The 24,986-nt window shown below is 41.3% G+C and overlaps 3 protein-coding genes across 8 annotated transcripts in view; 2 read left to right on the top strand and 1 right to left on the bottom strand.

Annotated features, from left to right (window-relative positions):
- fbxl17 (F-box and leucine-rich repeat protein 17) overlaps positions 1-4,559 on the bottom strand; it is a 226,533-nt gene extending 221,974 nt beyond the window's left edge. The window contains exons 1-5 of the mRNA XM_073467207.1: positions 4,353-4,559; positions 2,310-2,818; positions 800-1,183; positions 438-560; positions 75-332 (exon numbers count right to left, since the gene is read on the bottom strand). Of these exons, the coding sequence (XP_073323308.1) occupies positions 75-332; positions 438-560; positions 800-1,183; positions 2,310-2,798 (1,254 nt within the window). The 5' untranslated portion in view covers positions 2,799-2,818; positions 4,353-4,559. The remainder of the gene's footprint in view (positions 1-74; positions 333-437; positions 561-799; positions 1,184-2,309; positions 2,819-4,352) is intronic.
- A 1,456-nt stretch (positions 4,560-6,015) lies between these two features.
- Positions 6,016-10,927, top strand: prxl2c (peroxiredoxin like 2C). Its single transcript, XM_073466445.1, has 6 exons — positions 6,016-6,198; positions 6,514-6,582; positions 8,850-8,903; positions 8,990-9,095; positions 9,204-9,338; positions 9,446-10,927. Exons 1-6 carry the CDS (start codon positions 6,016-6,018, stop codon positions 9,574-9,576), a joined length of 678 nt encoding a protein of 225 aa, XP_073322546.1. The 3' UTR covers positions 9,577-10,927.
- A 227-nt stretch (positions 10,928-11,154) lies between these two features.
- On the top strand, positions 11,155-24,296 carry cdc14b (cell division cycle 14B). Of its 6 annotated transcripts, none has more exons than XM_073465693.1 (16): positions 11,159-11,440; positions 12,632-12,722; positions 13,533-13,608; positions 14,601-14,693; positions 14,792-14,868; positions 15,459-15,525; positions 15,615-15,765; positions 15,852-16,082; positions 16,213-16,351; positions 16,938-17,103; positions 17,205-17,302; positions 21,506-21,553; positions 21,658-21,762; positions 22,040-22,208; positions 23,278-23,343; positions 23,500-24,296. In XM_073465693.1, exons 1-15 carry the CDS (start codon positions 11,332-11,334, stop codon positions 23,299-23,301), a joined length of 1,644 nt encoding a protein of 547 aa, XP_073321794.1. In that variant the 5' UTR covers positions 11,159-11,331; the 3' UTR covers positions 23,302-23,343; positions 23,500-24,296. The 6 variants fall into 6 exon arrangements, 5 of the variants coding, with proteins under 5 accessions (XP_073321795.1, XP_073321794.1, XP_073321798.1 ...); XM_073465695.1 differs by lacking the exon at positions 11,159-11,440 and adding an exon at positions 12,183-12,490; XM_073465694.1 differs by lacking the exon at positions 23,278-23,343 and having other exon boundaries at positions 11,155-11,440.
- The last annotated feature ends 690 nt before the right edge of the window (positions 24,297-24,986 follow it).

Below are 24,986 nucleotides of genomic sequence, written 5' to 3'. Positions count from 1 at the left end.
CACATAAAAAGAATAAATGAGAATAGCAAAAATCTAGACACTGGATAATAATTATTCTGGCTCTAAATGCATACCTTCTTTAGTGCCTCATCTGTTAGTTTGTCCTGGTTGCCCACATGCACCTTCACCAGCAGAGGGCAGTGTGTAGCCAAGGCCGACAGGGACATGTCACCCAGCTGCTTGCAGCGGTATGCTGTATACTTCTGCAGGCCAGGACAGTGTGAGGCCAGGGAGGACACGCCATGGTCATGGACCCCTCTGCAATCTGAGATGTTAATCTCTGTCACGTTCTGTCTCCGAGAGGCTATTTTCACCAGAAGATCATCATTTACCTGGGGAACACAGTAGCACAAGGTGAAATATAAAATGTGAAAAATTTAAGAGACAGAAACAGTACTGTGAAAAGTTAAATAATACAACAAAAATTGCACACTTACTTGTTGGAGGCCACTGAGGTCGATTTGCTTCCAGAACTGGAAGTCCAAGCAGAGGTCCCTCCAGTACTTACACACCAGAGAGGCACAAAGACAGCGCTCCTTCACTGTCAAGTGCGAGAGCACCTGAGAGGAGGGAAAGGAAGAGATAATGCATGAAGACAAATCTGTTCAGCATGTTCGCTTCCAGTGTAGTACAAGCAATTCAACAACAACTTAGAAGCTTTGGCTCATTTGTCAAAAAAGATAAGAACAATCTTATTACACAGCATGTCTCCAATCAATGGCAAGCTCTGGGTTAGGATTTCTAAAAACATTAGTAAATGTGAACAAAAAGCCAGTTTAACTCTTTGATGAACTCTCACCTTAAGAAGGATGGAGGAAGGCAGGTGGTTGATACTTAAGTGATCAGCAGCAGCGTCAGAACTTCTCGCCTGGCAGTCGTCATAGTGATGCAGGCAGCAGGGGGACGAGTCTGAACTGTGGGGCAAATCCGCATGAAGACCCAACCCGCAGCAGCCATCAGCAGGGGAGGAGGAAGAGGAGGAGGCAGAGGAAGAAGAGGTGGAGGAGGAGGGAAGTGGGCAGAGGGGAAGGTGGCAGTGGCCAGTTCCAGAGTTCGAGGCAGCCTCTCCCCCACCTCCTCCCACTCCTCCATTCTCCAGCCCTCCGTCAGGGGCAGCGAAGGCGCAGCGTGGTTGCTTACAGGGGGTGCACCTCTGCACCTCTGAGCACTTCCTCTTACACACCTGCATCGAGAGACACGCACAGATCAGCCGGGTGGAGACACATTTTTTCAGACAAGTCAAGGCAGATTTGACTGTAAACCCTTTAAATACGATCGCCCACATTACGAAACATCGAACCAAAACACTTTCTCTAACTCTGGATCCTCAATGAGAACAAAACACAAAAGGAGTAAAAATAGTTCTGCTTTGAGTGTGAAGTTTGTGACGCCTGCAATCCTGTCATTGCATCTTGAGAACACAGAAACCCACAGTGTACAGTTTAGCTTTAAAAGTTGCATGCAGCATTCAGAGCACTTTGATAGACACTACATGTTGTTCCTTATAATTTGCATAACTGTAAACAGATGCCCTCTTTAATTGGCAGATTTACAGGGAAATCTGTTCTGCATTCTGTGGTACTAATTATGATGATATGGTTATTGGGCCTGACATTTTTGAGCTATTCCTCGCAGATTACAGTGTTCGCTTAAACAATTTCAAACTGATAAATTGTTATCAAGCTTGTAGCTGATTAAAATTCATCCTGTTTGTGTTGCATATTGTTATACAAGGCTCCAAGGTGTCACTATTTTGGTCGCACATGCACCCAAAAATCTGTCAAGTGCAACTAAACATTTTTCATTTATTGCACCAGTGTGTCTGAGATTTAGAGGTTAATTTTTTTAAACAGTTGAGATTATCTCAATTTCTTGTTGTGTGTGATTTAAAGCTAAAGCTAAAATGTGTTATTGGGTGCACCTAAATTATGTGCTGGTGCTCCTAAATGAAAACGTTATGCACACCAGTGCAACAAATAAGTCTGGAGTCAAGTTATAAATACTTGTACTGCCCTCATTCAGTTGGTCAAACACATTTCAGTCGACTGATAGTTTTTAATGATCTTTTTAATGAACTATCAAAAATCATTGTCGGACATGTGGTGTCAAGCATCATAGTATTTTTCACAAATATTCTCTGGTCTTAAATAGGATTTTAAGAGATCCTCCCACTCTCAAGAAAATCTTATTTACCATTAGCAGCATAATTGGTAAATCAGGGATGTTTAGGTCATCCCTTAAGATGTGGGTCCCTGCTGTATCTTTATAAAATACAACCTTTTGGTACTGTTGGTGCAGCAGCTGCCTACCATCTCAGTATAGTCGCTGTTGCAGCCAGGCACAGGTACAGGTATGGGTACGGTCACAGACACCCCAGCGGTTCTGAACAGCGCAGGAGGTGGGATCAGTTTTGCAGGAACAGCTGATAAAAGGCTCCTCCCTTGGCCCTCCCAGACAGCCAACTCCCGCGGTGACAACAGGAACTTGGAGCAGTCCTCAGGAGATGCGAGTGTTGCGTATCGCTCAGCGAGCTTCGAGGCAGCAGCTGCTCCTATGCCGACTCCGCCAACACCAGGGACACTGATTCCGGTGATGCTGTTGTGGCGGCACCCACTGCCGTTGACGCCGGCTTCCAAGTGGTCGCTGTCGTCGTCGAGACCGGTGCTGTTGCTGTGGACGATGAAGCAGAGCATGCAAGGCAGCTGCAGGAAACAGTTCCTCTTCTTCTTCTTCCTGTGGTGCAACTTGCGTGTCCTCTTCTTCAGGCGGTAACCATTTTTCGAGAGAAGATGGCCCATATAGATGATTCAAGGAAACTCTAGAACAAAGAAAGTAAAATCATTATTGAACATATTATTCAGGAATATTTTAAGGGAGTACTGGGTATCATTGTCTATACGGAAGCTGTATTGTTGTCAACATGACATCTGTGTATGACGCATCAAAACAATTAATTTTCCAGTATCTTACTTTTAAAACCTGTTCTTCATCATTTAACAAAAGAAGCCAAACATCTCAAACATGGCAGAGCTCAACTTTGTCTTCACACAATCAACCATGCAAGAACTTTGCAGAAAAAAAGGCACAGAATTGATAAAAGTTAAGTCAGTAAAAATCTATGAAAAGAATTCAAACAAGGCCTGAGAAAGCATTCAGTTTTTTTTCAGTACTTAACAGTTTTGAGTGCTCACATTTAGGTCGGTTCAAAACCTAACCCTAACCATTACTATTACACTAACTACACTACACTACATTACATTACTATGACAGTAACTATTTTGTAATGTAGTAAAACTACACTTTGTGAATAGAGACCTGCATCAACCAGGAATGGAAACTGTCAAGTTAACCCTAACCCTGCCGACAGTATCCTCTGGAATAAATAATAAGTATAAAAATCTGAGTATTTCTCATCACGCCCTCTTGCTATTATTGAGCAAAACAAAAGTTGTTGGTTGCTGCATGTAGAGTAATTTTAATTATCTATTTAATTTAATTTAATTGAAAGGGATATTCATACTAAAACATGCTGTAATTTCAAAAAGGGTGCCACCTTGATTTGCCTAACTCAGACAGCTAAACTTTCATTTTTGCACAAAACAAAGACTGTGGATATTTGGCTCCATCACATCAGTCATGTAACAGCATCATGAAGGCAGACATGAGGAAACGTGAGAGTAAAGAGTCAAGTCAAGGACAATCAACACAGATCTATGTATAGTGAAACAGCTGGGATCACACTGTACATTAAGCTAAAAATAGGCTGTCACTCCACTCTTCTCCCCGTGTAGTACACATTACGAGACTGCACAGCCACATCCCAACTTGGTATCACAATGAAATGCTCTTCATGTGTGCAAAAAGGCTACTATAACACAATCATTAACAACTATTAGCACACAACAAAGGAGCAGTGAGCGCTGTAGCTCAGTCGGAAAGCATTTCACTTATTATTTGTGTTGTGAATGCATTATATATCACATGTTAAAACCATAATTGGCTACGCGTGACTACAAAATAGCAGCTTTGTTATTGTCACACTGCAGTGTAGCGAGGAAACAGCAGCGTCTGATAGCCGAATGAGGAGATGTAAACAGTGAACAGGTGGTCATTTGTTTAGCATATACACACAATCACACACACAAAGCAGTCCTGACGTGATGGTTGTGTTTTACCTGACATCCCGACAGCTTAGTGCCTAATATCTGCTCCAACTTAATGAAATATTTACACCCTAATTTGAAGAAAAACACTCGGTTCTGTTGCTAACCCAGCTCAGCTCTCTGACAGGCTAGCTTGCTCCATCATAAGATGCTAAGTTAGCTGTGGAGCCAACATGAAACATCTCTCACCACTTCACACGGTGCTCCCACACACCGGACGGTGCTCGCATAATACTGCTATGCTGCACGGTCAAGAGGAGCGCTGACAGGTCCCGACAGGAGAGACACGGACGCAAGGAAAGCTGCTACTGAACTAGCGTAGTGTTTATCCAAACAGTGGCAGCTCTGGCTCTGCTGCTGCTGCTGCTGCTGCTCTTGAGGACGACACTTCCGCACCGAGAGGGCAGCGGGACGGAAGCCGCCGAGGGCGCTTCGTAATTCGTCACACAGCGTAGAGAAGTACTCTTTGGATAATAGGTAATTGGTGATGCATTAACGTGTAAGCAGTAGTGAAATGTAACTAAGTACATTTACTTAAGTGCAATTTTGAAGTACTTGAGTGTTTCATTTTTCTGCTATGCTATACTTCCACTCCACCACTTTTGGGCAATGCTGTAGAGAGTACCTCAAAGTAATAATTGGGTAAAAGTAAAGATATTGTGTTACATTATTATTTTGGGAAAAGTGTAAGTCACTCATACAAATAGTAGTTGAGTAACAGTCTTGAAGTATCTGATATTAAATGTACTTTCTAGCAAGAAAATGAACTTAAGTATCAAAAGTAAAAGTAAAGTATACATATATTTGCATGCATGCATATAGGCCTACTGTATACTATAGATAGACTATACTAGATTATCAGCCTGGCCAATTATCAGATCTGATAGTCACAATTTTTCTCATTATTGGAATCAGTGTTTGGGTTTTTTTGTCTGATTGACAATAAAATAATTGTACTTAAAAATGCACTACTTTGTCTGTGATGCAAAGTAACTAGTAACTGAAGTTATCAAATAAATTTAGTGAGTTAAAAGTACAGTATCTGACTTCTACTGTAGTAGAAGTATAAAGAAGCAGAAAAGGAAAAAACTCAAGTACAGTACAGTACTTGAATAAATCTACTTAGTTACATTCCATCATTGCATTTTGAAGGCAATTTTACAATCGTATAAAAGACAAACACTGATTCTGATCAGGAAAATCAGAAAAATGCTGAATATCGAATCAGATAACCTGTCAATCCATAGTATACAATATGTATAAGTTACTTTTACTTGTACTTTTGATACTTAAATTCATTCATCAGATGCTTTAAGGCTTTTACTCAATTACTATTTGTTTGGGTAACTTTTACAAAAGTAATACTTTCACTTTAGTTTGACCTTTAGGGTTTTTTTCTATCTGTCTTTTGTCTGCTCTCCAAAATTGTGCAATTCTAATTAGCTGCAGTAGCTATGTTTAATGGTTTATTACTTAAACCAGGTGTAACAGGTATCCATGTGCAACTCAGACTGATTATTTCTCAGCATCCATGCACAAATCTCAGAAGAAAACATTTTTTCTTTTGTATAATTATTATTACATAACTACATCGAGCTGTTATTGCTGTAGATGTGCACTGATGTCAGTTTCCCTTCTGCACTGAATGAAACAATAAAGAGCAGCATTATTAGGCTATTACTATTATAGGCCTAATAAAATAAAAGAAGCCTTTCTTCTCTCTCTGCTCTCTCTCTCTCTCTGCTTCATACACACACGCTGCATATGGGCGTGAGTTTCCAGCCACCAGCTCCTCCACCCCGAGCGCAAACTCCCAAAATAGCAATGCGACTTCAGGAAGCCTCCGAAAAAAATGGCTGAAGCAGTTTCACCAATAACTCGACAAGTCACGAAAGAGGATCGGGAAGTCGGGACCCCGTCTGTCGATATTCGCCTCGAAGACGTCGAGGATTGTTTAATTTACGACCGGCACGGAGTCTCTGTCCCCTTCAAGAAATTATATCAAGACAGGAAATCGGTCATAATTTTCGTGCGGGTAGGGAAAAAACTTTGCTTGGCTTAACCTTGTTGATGATGAGTACAAAGGCTGTCCTGCCTGGAGTTGCACTCGTAAAAGTTATGAGAAGCTGTTGAGGGCATCGGTTTAGGTAACAGGTGAGCTTCAGCCTTGGCTGGACAGATGCTCTGACAGCTGTGATGGCCATGGAGGAAGTGAGAGATCATGTCTATAGGTGAAGACAGATGGTTGCATAGGTGCAAGATCAGAGCTCGTAAAAAGTAATGTAGACTTAATATATAACAATACCATAGCATATTATTACATATTGTGTGTGTGTGTGTGTCCCTGCAGAACTTCCTGTGCTACAGCTGTGAAGAATATGTGGAAGATTTGAGCAAAATACCTAAAGAAGCCCTGGAGGTATGTCCTGGTCCATGACTGTGAATGCACCAGGCTGGTGGAATGTAAACTCAGAACATTTACTTGACTACTGTATTTGAGTACACATCTGAGGTTAAGGGGAAGTTTTTGATTTATGAATACATAAATAAATAAATAAATAAATAAATAATATGTGTGTATATATATATATATATATATATATATATATATATATATATATATATATATATATATATATATATATATACACCTATACTGAACAAAAATATAAATGCAACACTTTTGTTTTTGCTCCAATTTTTCATGAGCTGAACTCAAAGATCTAAAACTTTTTCTATATACACAAAAGATCCATTTCTCTCAAATATTGTTCACAAATCTGTCTAAATCTGTGTTAGTGAGCACTTCTCCTTTGCCAAGATAATCCATCCCACCTAACAGGTGTGGCATATCAAGATGCTGATTAGACAGCATGAATGTTGCACAGATGTGCCTTAGGCTGGCCACAATAAAAGGCCACTCTGAAATGTGCAGTTTTGCTTTACTGGGGGGGTCGGGGGGGGGGGTCAGAAAACCAGTCAGTATCTGGTGTGACCACCATTTGCCTCACATCTTCTTCGCATAGAGTTGATCAGGTTGTTGATTGTTGGGTTAGGGTTAGGCACAGGTGTGCCTGAGGCTGGCCACAATAAAAGGCCACTCTGAAATGTGCCGTTTTGCTTTATTGGAGACGGCTTATGGTAGAGAGATGAACATTCAATTCATGGGCAACAGCTCTGGTGGACATTCCTACAGTCAGCATGCCAATTGCACGCTCCCTCAAAACTTGTGACATCTGTGGCATTTTGCTGTGTGATAAAACTGAACATTTTAGAGTGGCCTTTTATTGTCTCTGGATACGACACGTATACGATACGTATACGACAGCGTGTTCCAGTTCCTGCCAATATCCAGCAACTTCGCACAGCCATTGAAGAGGAGTGGACCAACATTCCACAGGCCACAATCAACAACCTGATCAACTCTATGCGAAGAAGATGTGAGGCAAATGGTGGTCACACCAGATACTGACTGGTTTTCTGCACATTCCAGAGTGGCCTTTTATTGTGGCCAGCCTAAGGCACACCTGTGCAATATTCATGCTGTCTAATCAGCATCTTGATATGCCACAGCTGTGAGGTGGGATGGATTATCTCAGCAAAGGAGAAGTGCTCACTAACACAGATTTAGACAGATTTGTGAACAATATTTGAGAGAAATGGATCTTTTGTGTATATAGAAAAAGTTTTAGATCTTTGAGTTCAGCTCATAAAAAATGGGAGCAAAAACAAAAGTGTTGCGTTTATATTTTTGTTCAGTGTATATACAGACATACAAATATATATAATCTATCACCAAATATGTCCTGCAAAATATAATTCAATTTATCAACCATTATCTTATGTATTATAGCTTATATATTGATTTATTTTGTCTTCTATAAACAAGTACTGTTCGCATAATTAATTATGTTATAATGATTTAAGTATGTATTCACCAGCATCCACTTACCCCTACATACTAAATATTTACACACATACATATATATACATACATATACATACCCACTTTGCTGTCTGTAAAAAAAGGAAATAATAAAAAATGCATAATAACAATTAATAATAATAATAATAATAATAATAATAATAATAATAATGGGGAGTGGGAGTTGCACATGCGCATAACTTAACGGGCAGGATGTAGCCAATCAGAGGCAGAGCAGGGCGGGTCAGTAAGGTAGTGTGATCTAAAATAACAACGCCACAGCAGTAGCAACTGTATGTCTGCTGACTGACTAGAGTGTAAATATTTTATAATAAATATACAAATATATATATTTATATAACGCCCGTTACATAGTGACACACATAAGTAACAGAAATAAAGGCACGAGTCATTTCCAGGCGTTTCAGGTGGTGCAGGAGCAGTGTTTTCTGTCAGAGAGAGTAACTACCTTTGTCATGGACTTTGGGCTTTTTCACTTTGCTGACCTTTTACATGCACAAAAATGCTACATAACACAGTAAAGGAAAGGCAAAACCCCAAAAAGCATAATATGACCTCTTTAAAAACCCTTAGATCAGCAGGAAGATGCATTATCACTTTATTAAACATAAGGATCTGCTTGTTCCATCAATGAAAGGTTGAAATGCAAATCAGTAATAATACCCCAGTGATTCATTGTGTAGGTGTGAGTCTAAATTACTGACTCTGAAAAATCCAACATTTGCTGTGTGTTGTTGCAGGACGCTGACATTCGACTGGTTGTGATTGGTCAGGCTGCTCACTATCATATAGAGGTAATTTATGTTCTGATCCTTATGCATTAATTTCAGTAAGCCACACATGTTCATATTATGCTGATTAAGTTTCCATTCTCATCCAGCCGTTCTGCTCACTGACGGGGTATCCTTATGAAATATATGTGGACCCTGAGAGGAGCATTTATCAGAAGCTCGGGATGAAGAGGGAGGAGAAATTTAACGACTCAGGTACTGCAATAACAATATGAGGGCGTAAAAACAGCATATTCTGAGATGGTAATTAATGAAAAATCTCATCTGTGTGTGTGTGTGTGTGTGTGTGTGTATGTTTATTAGCCAACCGTAGTCCCCACGTGAAGTCTGGTATGCTTATGGGACAAGTGAAGAGTATATGGAGGGCCATGACCAGCCCTGTATTTGACTTCCAGGGTGACCTACATCAGCAAGGTGGAGCCATCATTGTAGGACCAGGTGAGCTGTCTCTCTCTCTCTGCATTCCTTTGTATCTCACGCTCGATCTTAATTTCTCTTTCTCTGCCTCCATTGTGTGACCTTGCTCTTTTTTTTTCATCATGCAGGCTCTCACGTTCATTTTTACCATTGTGACACAAACCGCCTGGACCACATGCCCATTAACTGGCTCCTGCAGCTCGCTGGAGTTCAACAGACTCTGGACTTCAGCGATAAGCCAAAGATCATCCATGTGTAGCAAGCTGGCCGCCTGGGAGCGTGCTTCGCCCCAGATCTGTTATTATCACATATGCAGGGATGCACACGTTTGTACATTTGCTTGAACATTTGTTTGTACATTTTGTTTGGACAGTCTGTCGTCTGAAAGAATGACTGATGTGTGACTGAGTGCGTACGGGTTACATGAATACATGACAGTTTTTTTGTTTAATTTCTACATTTTCTACCTTTTCTATCCACGTCAACATATCACTGTGTCTTATGTTGTGTAATTCTGTGGTTGCTTGGTTAATATTTATGAATACTTCATAACTGATGCACTGCTGTGCGTAATTGGCCGTATCAGTCTTCTTTTAATACCCACTTTCATCATATCCACACTGGTTTTTAGAGACATAATCATATATCGGTTGGCTGATATAATCGGTTGATATTGACCTATCACAGATATATCAAATATCAGTCGAGCTCTAGTTACTATTCTACAAGTTAGCAGTACGACAATATATCAGATTGCTTTTTTTATGTATGTATTTTTTGGCCTTTTCATGGCTTTATTGATAGGACAGCATTGAGGGGTGACAGGAAACGGGATAGGAAAGAGGGGGGATGACATGCAGCAAAGGGCCACAAGTCGGGCTCGGACCCTGGGCCGCTGCAGCGAGGACGCAGCCTCTGTACATGGGACGCCCGCTCTACCAACTCAGCTACTGGGGTGCCCCCAAAGATTAAAAATATTTTAGTGAGTTACAGTTGTATCCTTTCTTTCAAACATTTTTAGTCCAGAACTCTTCTAATTTCTGGCTATTTAAAGGGGCTCTGATGCTTCTGAAACACTCGCTGCGTCGTTTACTTAGCGGACGCCATGGCTAATGTTACGTTAGCTACTGTTGCTCTCTGTCAGCGGAGCAGAGTGAGGTCTCATTTCTCACATCACGTTGCAAATCCGCTCACATATGGCCAATAAAGAAGTAAATAAAACATGTTAATTGCTACAAGTACTTCCACAGAGCCCCTTTAACACTGGTATGACAGCACATGTGGACATGGACAAGTTGTGTGTTAAAGAGGCACTTAAGCCAAGACTCTATGCACTTTATGGTATTTCATTTTCACATGTCAAATTCTGTGAAACTGACACCAGAATAGAGTACTGGTAAATACTGTACAGTTATCCTGCCTTTAGCCTTCTTTAGGGTATTTTTTCTTCTTCGGTTGACATCACAATGTATCGTGGATGATTGTCTTGCAGTGTATCGTCGCAGAATCGCTGTATCGCGATACCATCGTTATCTTGGGCAACATATCGTGATTGCATGGTGTGTTACACAATGATTGCAACCTGCACCATAAAATAAGTGTGTTTGCAATTTCTTGGCTTTTTTTGTTTTGTGTCATTGCTACCCGCATGCACTCAAGTCACAGTGCAGTCATGTCAGCACTGGGCCTACATCCCCCCAATATGTTCTCTAGATAGAGAACAGTGAAGGGTGGGCACTGGACTGATAATCCTGAAACGTCACATGCAGGGGGATTCAGACAGCAGAAAACCTGCCCCTGCTCACAGACGTCACCACCACCGGAGAGGCTGGAGCAGGCAGCCTCACCTCGGCTGACACATATACGGCAAGCATACGCAGATACCGAGCATCGGCGGCGCAGGAGCAAGACATGCCATAAAAACACAGCGGCAGGAACGGGGACAAGCCGCCGCAGTGCGAGGCGGAGGAGGTCGGCTGCAGCTGAATGTCCACCGTGCAGCCCTGAGGAGAAAATGAAGCGCAAGAGCGAGAGGAGACGAGCCGAGTCGAGGAAAAAGCGCTGTGCAGCTCACAACAGCTCGGAGGCGGCGCCAAACTCTGATATTTACATTGAGATAACAGGTAAGAGGGTCTGCAGGATGAACCCGCTCAACTTTAAGCCTAGTTGGCAATAATGTGCAGACGGACACGGCGGACTGCGCATGCACATCCCTGCTTTTTTGAATATGCGGGGTGTGTGAAAGTCTTTGATTTTTTGCAGCTTTTGACCTAATATGGCGACACCGTCTGTCCTTTTTATGTAAATGCGCTGATTTGTTGTTTGCGTCGATTTTAAATCCGCAGTCTGCACAAAAATACACAACATGAGCAATGCAGTTTTGCATTGGCGTTTATTTATTAGCGCAATAAATTGCATCAGAACTTCGCTTTGTGTGCACTGTCACGTTTTACGAGTTATAATTGTGCACAGAAAGATGCGTTTGTGCATTCATGTCATAAACATGACAGTCAGCCAGCTGTCAGGCTCGTCCGATGTTAATTTTCCTATTTTTTATGGCGTTTTCCTGCTGCTTTTGCATCCCTGCGCAGCTCAAATCTGAGAGAGGGAGGTTCGCCCGAGAGGAAATCACCTATCTGATTGGCTGGGTCATCGTCCTAGCAACCGCTTGGGCAACCTTCCCAGGGCCTATCATATGTCTCATGTCCAGGACTTTAAACTGAAGTGGGCGTGGCTCGCTCTGACTGACAGGCTCTTCCTCCAATCGCGTGGGGCCCTGTATCTCTCGCAGCCAATAGCCTCCCGCGAAAGTGCGTAGGGGAGGAGTCGGGCGGAGATCATTTTTAGCAGAGTGCGCACTTACTTAGATACGAAAGTGTCCTTCGCCCACCTCGACTGGTAACTTTCTGCCCTCGAAGAGCCACAACAGGAACTAAACGTTTTATTCTCGCAACTTTTGGTGTTAAATTATCGCTTTTAGATAACTTTTTTTTAAAAATCTTACGTGCGCAGTGGAAGTTTTTTTTTTTTTTTTACTCAGTATGCGCAAGTCCCCGTGAAGGAAATTCACCCTCGTACGTTTCTCTGCAAAAAAAAAAACCCCGTCATGTTCAGAAGTGTTAGGAAGATGACCGCGGACGATGTCTCGTCGAGATGCATTGAGTTTATCAAGGGTGAGTAGCTGGAAAAGACTTTGAAAAAGTGTTTGGAGCTGATTTTGGGGGGTGAAATGTGAGACAACAAAAGTCTGTGTGCATGACAAAAGCATGTAACTGACTCTATTTTCTCGCCCTGCCCCCTCCTCCTTCCTCCAGATCAACTATATTTCGCCATACTAAAGCAGAAGATCAAGAGCACAGCCGAGAGACACTGTTTCTGCATAGATGAAGAACTGGCATATGAGAAGTAAGTTCATAGTGTAAATCAACATATGCATTTTGAAAAAAAAAATGGGCGGGCCATGCCTGCTTACAGTGCTGGTGCTGCACATGGCTTCTTCAGAATGCAGTGAACCCAACTTTAATTGTAGAAGTCACTAATTTTTCACCATTAAACGCTTTCTAGCTCAAACATCACATCAGTGTGGCTTTGAAATGCCCATTTTTTAACTGATGGAAGACAATCAAATCAATTTTATTTTTTAAAGCCCATCAATCATCATCAGTCACATTGCCTCAGTGTACAAACTGTACAGTGAATGACATCCTCTGTCCTTAGACCCTCGATTCGTGTGAGTGAAAACTTATCACATTGAGAGAAAAAAACCTTTTTACAGAGGTGGAAAAAAAAGATGGTTAAACCTCAGGAAGAGCCACAGAGGAGGGATCCCTCTCCCAGGACGGACGGACAGACATGCAGTAGATGTCGCTTGCACAGAACGACTGAGCAGGCCGAGACCTCAACACAGCAACATTATTGTATGGCTGCCTAAATGGGCCTCAAGAGAGGACATGACTGACCTTTCAGAGTCATTTTTGTGCTAGTGTGGTACAAAAAAAGACCGCTCATCTTTGCAGCGTTTTGTCCTGTTCTGACCGACCCACACCAGCATCAAATGCCTCCAAATATAGCTTTTACTCTGTCAGTGATTTCACAGTTTCAGTCTGAAGTAGCTGATTCTATCTAATGAAACCTCCCCAGAGACCGCGGCTGGCTGCATAAATAGCTTCTCTGACACTCTTTCTTCTTATTCCCTTTTCCCTCCCTCTCCCTCAGCTTCTATGCGGACTTTGGACCCCTCAACCTGGCCATGTTTTATCGCTTCTGTTGCAAGCTGACAAAGAAGCTCAAGGTAAAGTGAACCTGCTGCTCCTAATTGCACTTCCTGGTGGAGAGACTGGGATGTAGGTAAAACCCAGGTTAATCAATATCTACTTATACATGCACAAGGTAGGCAAAGTAGAGTAAAAGGTTATAGGTTTTTGAATGTAGATTAGCCGAGTAGCAGTGTTGACTCTCCCTGGTTTGTGTTGACAACAGCCTCAACCACTGTTTATGGTCAAGGCTGTTGGACACGGACAATTTAGCCTCTTTCCTATATTAGAATATAACCGTTTCGTGGTGATTGCAAAAACATTTTTAGCATAAAATTTCTGCTAATTGACGTTCACCCCAGGGTTGCACAATAAATATAGGACCGATAACCGATTGGCCCGATATTGAGAAATGTATATTATCAGCTTTGTGTTGTTTTCGGTGAAATTATAGTGGATAAACAGAGAAGATACTGTAAAGTCAACTTGCTTTCACGGCATTTACAAACTTCAACACAGTAGGTGGCTGTTCACACCTTGAAAGTTGGTTTTGCGATCCACCCATAAACACAAAGAAGTTGGAGACCGAGCAGAAGAGAGGAAGACGACATGTTTCACAAGGGGTTCAGAGAGGAGGGAAGATGTCTACAAGTTTTAACACATCATGTTATTAGAGCTATGGAATATTAAATCATATCATCAGTGCATCTGAGCATTTATTACCCTCAGGTGTGCATAAATTACAGTTTATGAACGTCTTTTAAATTATATAAATGTGAAATTATCCGCTATCTGTACCAGCTGAGAAAAATCCATATTGTGAATCCCTAATTCAACCTGCTACCTGTGTAGCAAATTTGTAATCAAGTCATGATTGAATTTACAGATTGAAGTCCTTATTCTTGAGGAATTCACATTTTTGTCTAGGTTACTGTAATGTCTACATGTATTATAATGTGTTTGTGAGTCAAATTGATCAATAAGGTATCACATGTCAATTCATACTGTTGCTGATGCTGTCTTTGTACAGTCCATTACACTCTCGAGGAAGAAGATTATATTTTATACCTGTGGAGATCAGAAGAAACAAGTCAACGCTGCCTACCTAATCGGCTCATATGCAGTAAGTGGTGTACAAACTCACGTGTTTCATCTTTCATCTGAAACAATTTCAGCATGGTATAGAAGAGGCATGTGCTGACTGGACATTTGTTTTTGAAGGTAATGAATCTAAACATGTCGCCAGAGGAGGCCTACAGTCTGCTGGTGTCCAGGAATTCAACATATATTCCGTTCAGGTAACAATTCAGTGTTGCATAGATTTCATATTTTGATAAAGTGTAGCTTTTCCTTTGTTGAAGACAAATTTGATCAAGAAAAGTCGAGATTATCTGATGAAAAATGTTGCATAGCCTGATGTTTTTACATGCATTTTGGTTTTGGGTGGCAGGTGCCTAGTGAATGACAACTCGCATCTCGCAATCATTCCTAACAAGCATCACATACAGATTTTACATCCATCTCAAGAAATCAAGAGAATGCTGCTTCTGCTATTCTGCAAAAATGTCTCTAAATATCTTGTCAAATTGTCAAAACTTTCAAAATATTAGACGATTATATAAAAACTTAACTGTAACATAAGAAACCGGTTTCAAAGTCACCACACCTTGAAGACTCGAGGGCCCTTGTGCCCTGTTAACATTACCGTGACTATAAAATGCAGTTAGTTACAGAGAAGATGCCGAAGAAGGCATTTGGCAAAGCATTTGAGAACAGGTTGTGCGAGATGGCAGTTGGCATTCTTGCCAAGGAAATATTTAAAGGATGGATAAAGGTGAGTCTGTTGTGCTGAGAGTTCGATGACTTATTTTTATATTTTATGTTTCAGAGATGCTTCGTTTGGAACCTGCATGTACAACCTGAACATCCTGGATTGCCTTCGGGCTGTTCACAAGGTATGTCATTTTACGATTGAGTTGTTTATTTTTCTTTGTTGCTGTGTCATGCTCCTAATGAAATTTACTCCCTCCCCACCATCTAACAGGCGCTGCAATACGGCTGGCTCGACTTCTCCAACTTTGATGTGGAAGAATATGAGCACTATGAGAGGGCAGAAAACGGAGACTTAAACTGGATCATTCCAGGAAAGTTCCTTGCATTCAGCGGGCCTCATCCAAAAACCAAAATAGAGAATGGTAAGTGAAATGTGCCTTAAGTTTCTGTTTTAAAAATCATTATTTCTGTTCTACACTCACAAGAATGTTTTTTTCTCTTACCTCAGGGTACCCTTTGCACGCTCCTGAGGCCTACATCCCATACTTCAGGAATCATAACGTCACCGCTATCGTGAGACTCAACAAGAAGATGTACGATGCCCGGCGTTTCACAGAGTCTGGGTTTGAGCACCACGATCTGTTCTTTGTGGACGGGAGTACACCAACTGACGCCATCGTCAGGAAGTTCCTCAACATTTGTGAGAATGCTGAAGGAGCCATTGCTGTCCACTGCAAAGGTCAGTTTTCTAACCTACATTGACACTGCAAAAAATTGTTGAAAGACACACGTGTAGCTGTCTGTACAAACTGCTCATTATCAGGTTTCTTGCACGATTTTAACACAGTGGCAACTTCTTTTCCTTTCAGCTGGTCTGGGGAGGACTGGCACTCTGATTGGCTGCTATATGATGAAACATTACAGGCTGACTGCTGCAGAGGCCATTGCCTGGATACGGATCTGCCGACCAGGGTCCATCATTGGGCCTCAGCAGAACTTTGTTGAAGAGTAGGTGTTCACTGTATAGCAGAAATTTCGCCATATCACTGATCTCAAAGTGTTTCTCTATAATTAAGGGTCATCAGAAGTATTGATACTTTGTCGATACATGTTTTAGGGATACGATATCTGCACTTGATAGCGTTGAAAGTACAGCTATAAGCTATAAAAAAACGTTCTGTGTTCAGTGACTTTTTCTGCACTGTGTGCAGGTTGTTGTGCAATTGTGGTATCGTAACAGCCTCATTATAATATAACATCCACGAGTACATAAGCAAACAACCTGAAGTTCAGAAAAATGACACCCTTGTTGTTTTGGCAGTCAAAAACTCATCCAACCTGCTTCATCAGGTCTGTGTGACTGCAGTCTGAGCAAAACAGAAATTTTGGACTCTCTTAAGTAAAATAAACAAATTGCACATAATTGTAGGACCACATCATGTATAGAAAGGTGTTGATAAAGAAAATAGGCTTTCTTTCTTTTCTGTGTCATAGGACCTTCATGTGAGGGCAGATTCTGCTGGGATATCTTAATTGTTGTGGTGGAGGTTTGACAAGAAAAATTAGTTTATTTTGTGGTTTGTTTACATTTCAGGAAGCAGAATAGTCTGTGGGCAGAGGGAGATATTTTCCGGGAGAAGATGCAGAACGAACGAGAAAATGGCAAGATGGCTGTGACCAGGATCCTGTCTGGAGTGGACGACATAACCATCAACGGAAGCAACAAGAACAGGCCGTCCAAGAAAGAAGAAATGGAGCTGGTGAGTTTGAAATGCAGAAATTTGCTGCAGGATTTTTATAATTAAGCATGAAATCCGCACACAGGACTTGGTCTAGTCATTGCCTTTTGTTTGTTTTACAGTATAATGATGAAGAGGAGAGAAATGGTCTGACACAGGGAGATAAACTGCGTGCCCTGAAGAGCAAGCGGCAATCCAGATCGTCCTCAGGCTCACTATCGTAAGTTCCCAGGCAGCCTGCGAGTCTCTTCATGCATCACGCCGTCGTGTTGTAGTACTTTAAAATGAGCAGTGGCACTCCTCGTCAGTCCCTCGGACCATTACACACATACAGTTGTGTTTTTCAAATCATAACTAACATATGATTTGAATAATTAGGATCTCACAATGACCAGGAAGTGACCCTGTAGGTTTTTTCGTTAAGTTTATCATTTCATCCTAAAATCATAATTCATTTAGGAGTTAAGGAACCAGGCGGTATCTCTCTCCTCCTCCCTATCTGTGACATATAATTTAATAACTCTGTTTCTTTTCGTCCTTCAGGTTCTTTTCATTTAATGTCATCACATGCAGATCAAGTGTAATATAAGTCATTCCATGTTCATCTGTAATCAGTGAGTGATGAGGATGAACAAAAAGTCAACGCTGTAGCAGGTCAAATATTAAGGCACAGAGTGAATAACAGAGTTGTTTGGGGGGCTGGATTAGAGTTACCTGACACACAACCTTCCAGAAAAACTTTTTGTGAAGGGCTGGATTTAGTAAGGCACAAAAGATGTGGAAGTTAAAGATGATGTCTTCATTTGTTTAGCTGCGTGTTTGGTAATCTGCCAACTGTCTTGTTCCTTTTAAAAGTTTAAAAATAAGTGAGTTAAGCGAAGTGCAGTAGAAAGGCCAAATCAATATGGAATTTCGTAGTCGCTCAGTAATCAAGTGTCCTTAATTGAGTAATTAAGCCACTCGCCAATAGAAGACTGTAAAATAGATCAAGTTAATAGTTTAGATAATACAGTTTGGTTAGCATTTTTAATTAAGAAAAAAAAGAGTGCAGATATATGAAAGTTGTTGAGGACTACAATGTCCATAGCACCTCCTAGCGCACATTCCACTGTAAATGCAGATAATAAAAAAGTAAAGTACACTTTGGTTAGTCCACGTCTATGCGACAGAAGTAGCTCCTTGTTTTGTCCTGGCTGATAGGAGTCATTCTCCTGTTCGGAATTATGATGTTGTGCATCACGTTCAATCGCCTCCATGTTTGTTTGTGTTACCTTCATTCAAATTTTCTGCCTGCATCTGTCCCGTGAGGGAGGATGCAAAGCGTTGTCCAAAAAATGACAAAAAATATCACCCTTAAGAGTGTGATTTGTGAAACAACAAAATAAATGACAGAGCATGATTTGAAACTAAAGACGACAGGATATGTATCGTCATCTCGCACAGGCCTGCCTAATGCCAGAGCTCAATGATGATCTAATCAAGATTGTACAGACAGATAGACTGCATTTAAAAACAGACATTGATTGTGTTTCAGTAGGAAAGGGAACTAGCCTGAGTGTCAATCAATTCAGGACTATGAGTGACTGCTGGTTACAGTGACTGCATGTTCTATTTCTAACATCAACAGTTACTCTATTTCACTGTAGGTCTGAGCTCTGCAGCAGTAGAAGTGCATTATCAGCTGGGCAGGTGTCAAATCTGACACTGACTCATCTAGGAAATGATGAAACGAAAGGAAAACATACGTGGAATTAAACAGTAACAAATTAAACTCCAAAAAATGTAGTTACCAATAAAAGTCTTTATGCCTTTGCAGACTTATTTCAGTTTTGCTTCGTGCATATTTGTGTGGATCAAGCATTAGACTAGCCAGCTCTCTTTGCTACCCTGTTGTTCCCTAAATAAAGTCCACTTCATTTGTGCCCATGTAAATCAAGCCCTGGGAGGTTGGGTGTCAGCATGGCTGAGGATGGTTGACCGGCCGCTGCCAATGTACCCATATGGCTTTGGCTTTTGTTGTCCCATGTCAGGCAGGTGGTAGCGTTCTGCTGCAGCCTCATGGGCACGGCGTGGCCGATGTGTTGCCTGCCGTTCAAAAGATAGCAGAGAGGCAGAGAAAGAGAGGGGGAGAGGAAAAACAGAGAGAGGATGTGAGGTTTTGTATAATGGAGGTAAGTGCATGTCACTTCCTTTCTAGCTGACATCCTCTTCCTGTAGAAATGGTTTGCTGTGCCAGTGAATGGTATGGCTGACTTGACGTTTATTTTGTTTTTTTTCTTTCTTTCTCTGGATGACTATGGTGTGAAGTGGAGATGCATTTAGTGGATGCAATACATTTACACGCCTTTCATTATCTGCCTCTCATGGACACACTGAGCTGTTTGGCGCCGATATCGAGGCTTATCCGAGATATCCCCTGAGTTACAGTGAAGCTCTCGCGTTGAGCCTGCTGTACTTGTTAGCAACAGCACCGATTATTCAACTAATCTCGGTTTTTACGCAAGATCTGGATTAGTTGAATTAAAGGTTTTAGTGCTTGGCTTGCACTACTGACTTGGCACTTCTGAAAAATAAATGTTACTTAGGCCAACTGGGTCCTGTTTAATAAAGCTCACTTGCCTGCTCAACCACTTAAGCCGTAGGTGAAAACTGATACTTTGGTGTTAGAATCATCTTTGACTGCGGTGTTTAATGACTTTAATTAGCTGCTTTAAACGGTTTTGTTGGGATGGTAAATTCCTCCTGATCCTCATCCTAATACAAAGGATATAAAACGACATACGTGAGGAGGTAGTGGGATGACAATGGGTGATTATCTGTTCTCAGGAGGGAGTCGAGGCAGAAGGGAGATTTGCTTGCACTTCAGGCCATATGCCTTATCAGCGTTGCTACACAAACATCTAACTTCCAGCTGAACCTCACCATCTGGCTCCACTGTTTGTTTTATTATGTAACACAGAAATGCATGTTGAATTCCAGTGACGATTAGAGCGTAGAGCATATGAAAACTTTTCATCTTCTCTGCCTTTTTCATGCATGGCAGCAGGCATGAAACCCTTGGACACGCACGCATGGACATGCCTCTATGTTTGTGTCTAACATGTAATTAATGTTGGGCCGGATTCATTGTCAATTGCCTGTTTCTTTTCCATTGCTTCTGTGACTGGATCAGTGTACACGTACCACCTGAGCTTTGTTTACTCCTTCACGTTTCCGTCTCTGCCAGCTTCTTATTAAATGCTCTGTTTTTGGGGAGTAAAATTTGTTAATGAATACTTAAACATTTGTAAGATTTGTGCATGTTTACGTGAAGTTTGTTAGAGCTTAACCAACATATTGGCAGGCCGGTATCAACCGTTAAGCTTAATTATCAGTATATTATCAGCTTTTTAGCTTAAAATGTCGTTATCTACTTCAAAATTTCCCATATCGGTCGGGTGCTAGGTATATAGCAAAGTGCAAACACATCAGAGCAAGTGAAGAACAAAAACTTGCTGACTGGCACTGTAGGATACAAGGCTCTGTGAAGGTATTTCATCTAATCCAGTCCCAATGGAAAAGCTAAACATCAGAGGCATTGTGTCCTGCCTGGACGTCTCTTGTCTCTCCTTCCTTTTTTTCCCCCCCTTTTTTTCCGTTTGCTCTTGTTGTTGGATTTGTCCTCCTTTCAGATGGCTGGTAGCCATGCTGCTCTCCTCCCTGTGTAGCCTTGCCCTGTGGTGGATATTGTATGGCTTCCCTTCTTCCATCCTGCATTTCTGTATAGACGGGTTAGGATTTCAATGAGTGCTGCCGCCCGTCAGCCCCCCAAAAACCTGTCCTGCCCCCCCTTCTGGAGCTCTAACTGAGAATGCTGTAAGTGAGACCTCAGTCTCTTTTTAATTCCCAAACCAAATCAGAAATTTGTTCAAAATCATCCTCTTGTTACTTTTACTCTTACTCTTTCTGCAAGCACAGATGAGCAGAGCCAGTTGTAAATCATCACAGGCTCCTGCCTTGTCACCATTTTCTGTACATATTGATTTTTGTCCTCCTGTTCCCATCATCCTGTCATCTTTAAACATCATGCTTTGCTGGTTTTTGTGTTGACTGCAGTGCTAACTGTTAAAATTAAACCCCTGCAGACAGTTAAGCCTTCTTGATGAAAATGATAACTTTGTGAAAAGGCAAATCAAGTCCCTCTTAAGTTGTTTAGTGCCACCCTGTGCCCTTTTCTGGTACTTGCTTGGCTTTACTAATCCTACCTGGCTGCTGATGCTGCAACACTGATCTGTGCACAAGTCTAACACTCGGATGTTTTAAAACAGCCTCACCCATCTCCATACAGTCTCTGCCTCCACTCTGTCCTGTCACCTTTCTCAGATCTCTCAATATATAAAGTTTAATCAAATTTTCTACTGTTGTGTTACTTATGTTTTCACAGACAGGAAGAGAATAAGATTCACACCAGGTCGTCGTCACCGTCCCTGAGGTAAAGTTTGCAGTGCAGACAGAAAACACCCAGCATGCCATACTGTATGCTTTGACATTAAACATGGCTCAGACTAATTAATAACTCATTTGTCTCCTCTGCAGCCCGGTGATCTTGCAGGCCAGCGTCAACCACTTGGCTCTGTCTGACCACTCAGACAGCAGGAAGAGGACCAGAACCTCACTGCATGCACACGGAGTAGGAGGAAGGTCAGTTGCAGGATTTTACACTTGACACTCAATCACTGTAAGCCCAGATGTGCTATGTTGGAGAGCAGCACAGGAATTAAAAGGGTAAAACTGTTTGCCTAGATGGACAGATTCCTTTTTTGTTGTTGTTTTTTTTGCTGCAACGATGCAATATCCAGTATATTAGACTGTTTTGAAATGTTTTATGTGAAATTGACAAACTGAAAAGCAACCAAGAGGCTATAGCCACTCATGGGTCAGTGTGGAGTCAATTAACAGCTTCCCTTCTCTCTGCCAGCTCCCTGTGCCACACCAGACTGGTCAGGTCCCTAGGCAACTTGCATGTAGTGGCTGGCGACAGAGACCCAATGTGTTGTGAGCCATGTGGCAGCCATAGAGACACAGCCAGTGCCACAGCCAGCACAGGCACTCTCAACAACTTAAACATGGCACAGGTCCACCTGCAGGCAAGCTCCCCTCGAACCCGCTCTCAGCCATATGGAGGCTTGGGCTGCATTTGCACACAAACAGAAACCCATTTCTTACTGATCAGCTTTCTCTGAACAGATGCTCTCTATGGTGTCCAAACAGGAAAAAACTCATGTTTAAATGGTTTCTCCTCAGTTTTGGCAGCCATAGAGATGAATATATCTCTGTTAAAGATGATTTCATTGGTGCCTGTGTAAATCCAGTCAAAATCCAGAGGCTCAGCACTCTCCCTCTTTCTCCTCTTAATGCTCAAGACAGTGGTTGTATTATAATCACTTAATGTACTTAGGCTGGGATGCATCAACAAGGATTAAATGTTTAAACAAAATCTAATTGTGGTTTTTCCACCAATTCTTTTCAATCAGATCTTTTACGTAGGTTAGGAATAACCAAGATTTGTTTTGTTAAATCAAATTTGAACAATAATGATCCGACAGTTGCAATGTTACGCATGTCTAAAGTCGGATGTCTTTGAGATAGCTGGGAGAAAAATGACATTCTCATGAAGGATAAGGATCAGGTCTGAATTTAAGTACCTAAATGTTATTTCTGATTTATTAGTTTGTTACAGAAGAAAGATGACTTTTCCATCTAAGTCAAACTTTTGACAAAGGTTGAAGTTATATGAAATTATAGCAGAATTTTGATCTACATTTTTAAAAAGTCAAAGGTTTTTAAGTAAATCTTGCTCTTTTCCAGCATAATACTTGCTAGACCACGATGGTGCAACCCAGCCACAGTTCTTTAATCAGACCTCGTACTAACAATATATATGTATGTATGTATATATTGCTTATGCACCACTGTCAGGTTGCCAAATGAAACTGCCTCAGTCTCCCTGCTGCTCCTCTCTATAGTTTTCCTTGCATGTTTTCTAAGAAAAGGGGTTTTCAGACTATGACTGGCTATAGCTCCTCTGGACTGCTGCTCACTGTGTCCTCTGTCCCTGTCCCACTCTGTATCCACGTCTGCCTCCTTTTACTGGTGCTAATCTGTGACACATATTTTCTTTCTTTCCTTCTCTTTCATATTTCTTACGTGCAACAGACGCACTGTCTCCAGAGGACATAAAGCTCGCAGCTCCTTGCAATCAATTCGATTTTCCAGGCTATGGTATCTATCTCCTCTTTTTTCTGTGCAGCATTAACTGCAATTACAATAGTATTAAATTGCTTTTTTGGATTTACCTGTAATGTAGGATTGTGTCTGATTTATGTGCATAAATCTGCCCTTCTATTAACACTGACTTTGTGTTTGTTCTCTTTATAGTCACTCCATACCCAAAGCTAGAGCTCCCCTACTTCGGTGAGCCTGTGGATCTCCTGAGAGGTTTTACAAGAAATCCTACTTCTATACAGCTGTACTACTCTTTCAATAGATTTTTAAGTTTTAGAAAATGGTTGGAACAAACTTTAACCAACGTGATGTGACATGTAAATCATTTATAGTACTGCTTGATTACAAGTTATTTTACCCATAAGGCACTTTGGTCTTTTATAATTTCAAAACATCATGAAACAAAAAGTGGTAGTTTTTAATCGTTGCCTGGTTATTCTTACTTATTGAAAAATGCAGTAGCAAACATCAGATTGGACCCGCAACTATCCGACTGGCATGTGAATGTGTGAATCCGTGACATTTTCTCCAAAATTGAGCACTGTGCAGCAGATATACTGGTGTTAAGAGGGGGGATTCACATTTTGGTTTGATGGATGATGGAGTTTGGAGTAAAAACCTCCTCCTGGATGTTGTTTGGAAAGATTTCCATCATAAGATACAATACCGCCCACATTTGTACCTCCATTCTCAGCATATGGCTTGTCTTTTTATTCTTGTCATTTACTTGTGAAGCTTTTCAGCTACTGTATTTGAAGACTGTAAATATGTCAACATTTGATATACTCGGTTTGTATTTTTTAAATATTTTGTACTATGTTCGAATCATGCTATGAAATAAGTCAACTGTCCTAACGGGGCTTTGTCTAACTCATGTTCATAATCCACTCAAGACATTTGCTTGAAGCACATAGAATCATACTTTTTAAAATAAAATGTACTCTATGATTTCTCTGGCTGTTCTTGTGCTTTAATATACATTCAACACATTATGAAGTTGACGGTCCTCAGTCTGAGCTCATGTATACAAGTTCTTTGAAGGACGAAGACATTGTTTTCATGCAAAGTCAGTGAGATACTGTCCTGTTTTGCTCAGGTAGGTACAGTGTCATTAGTGCTAACAAATGCAAAAACGGGACACCGTAGCAGCTCAGTTTGTAGAGTGTGCACCCCATTTACAGAGGCTCAATCTTTGATGCAGCTACACCGGGTTCAAACCTGATCTGTGGCCCTTAACTGCACATCAACTCCCCCCTCTCCAGTCACTGTAGGGAACCCTGAACCTATCCCCCTTTACATTGATGCACGTTCTCCTGGGCTGGTCACTTGTAACTTCAGAGATTATGTTTATTCTTGGTCATAATTGCTCCGTCCTGTGTGAAACCTCAAGTGAACGCTGGATTATTTTAATCTGGGCCATAATCCTTTTTTTCTAAATCCAACCAAACTGCGACTGAAAAGTGGAAATTCTTTTAAAACACTTAAACAATAAATTCAAAGTGATGGCCAAAAAAAAACAATAAAAAAAGCACATGTGGGATGCAAAGTCTGGTCACCCCATATGCACTATCCACTCAGCCAGCTCATTTAAAATTCCAGGTAATGGAGTATTTTTCATACTGGCTCACCTAAAGGCCCAT

This window comes from Pagrus major, chromosome 5, assembly GCF_040436345.1.
Source record: "Pagrus major chromosome 5, Pma_NU_1.0".
Lineage (NCBI taxonomy): Eukaryota > Metazoa > Chordata > Actinopteri > Spariformes > Sparidae > Pagrus > Pagrus major.
The sequence above is the reverse complement of the archived record's forward strand: the minus strand, read 5'-3'. Positions and strand labels throughout refer to the sequence as shown.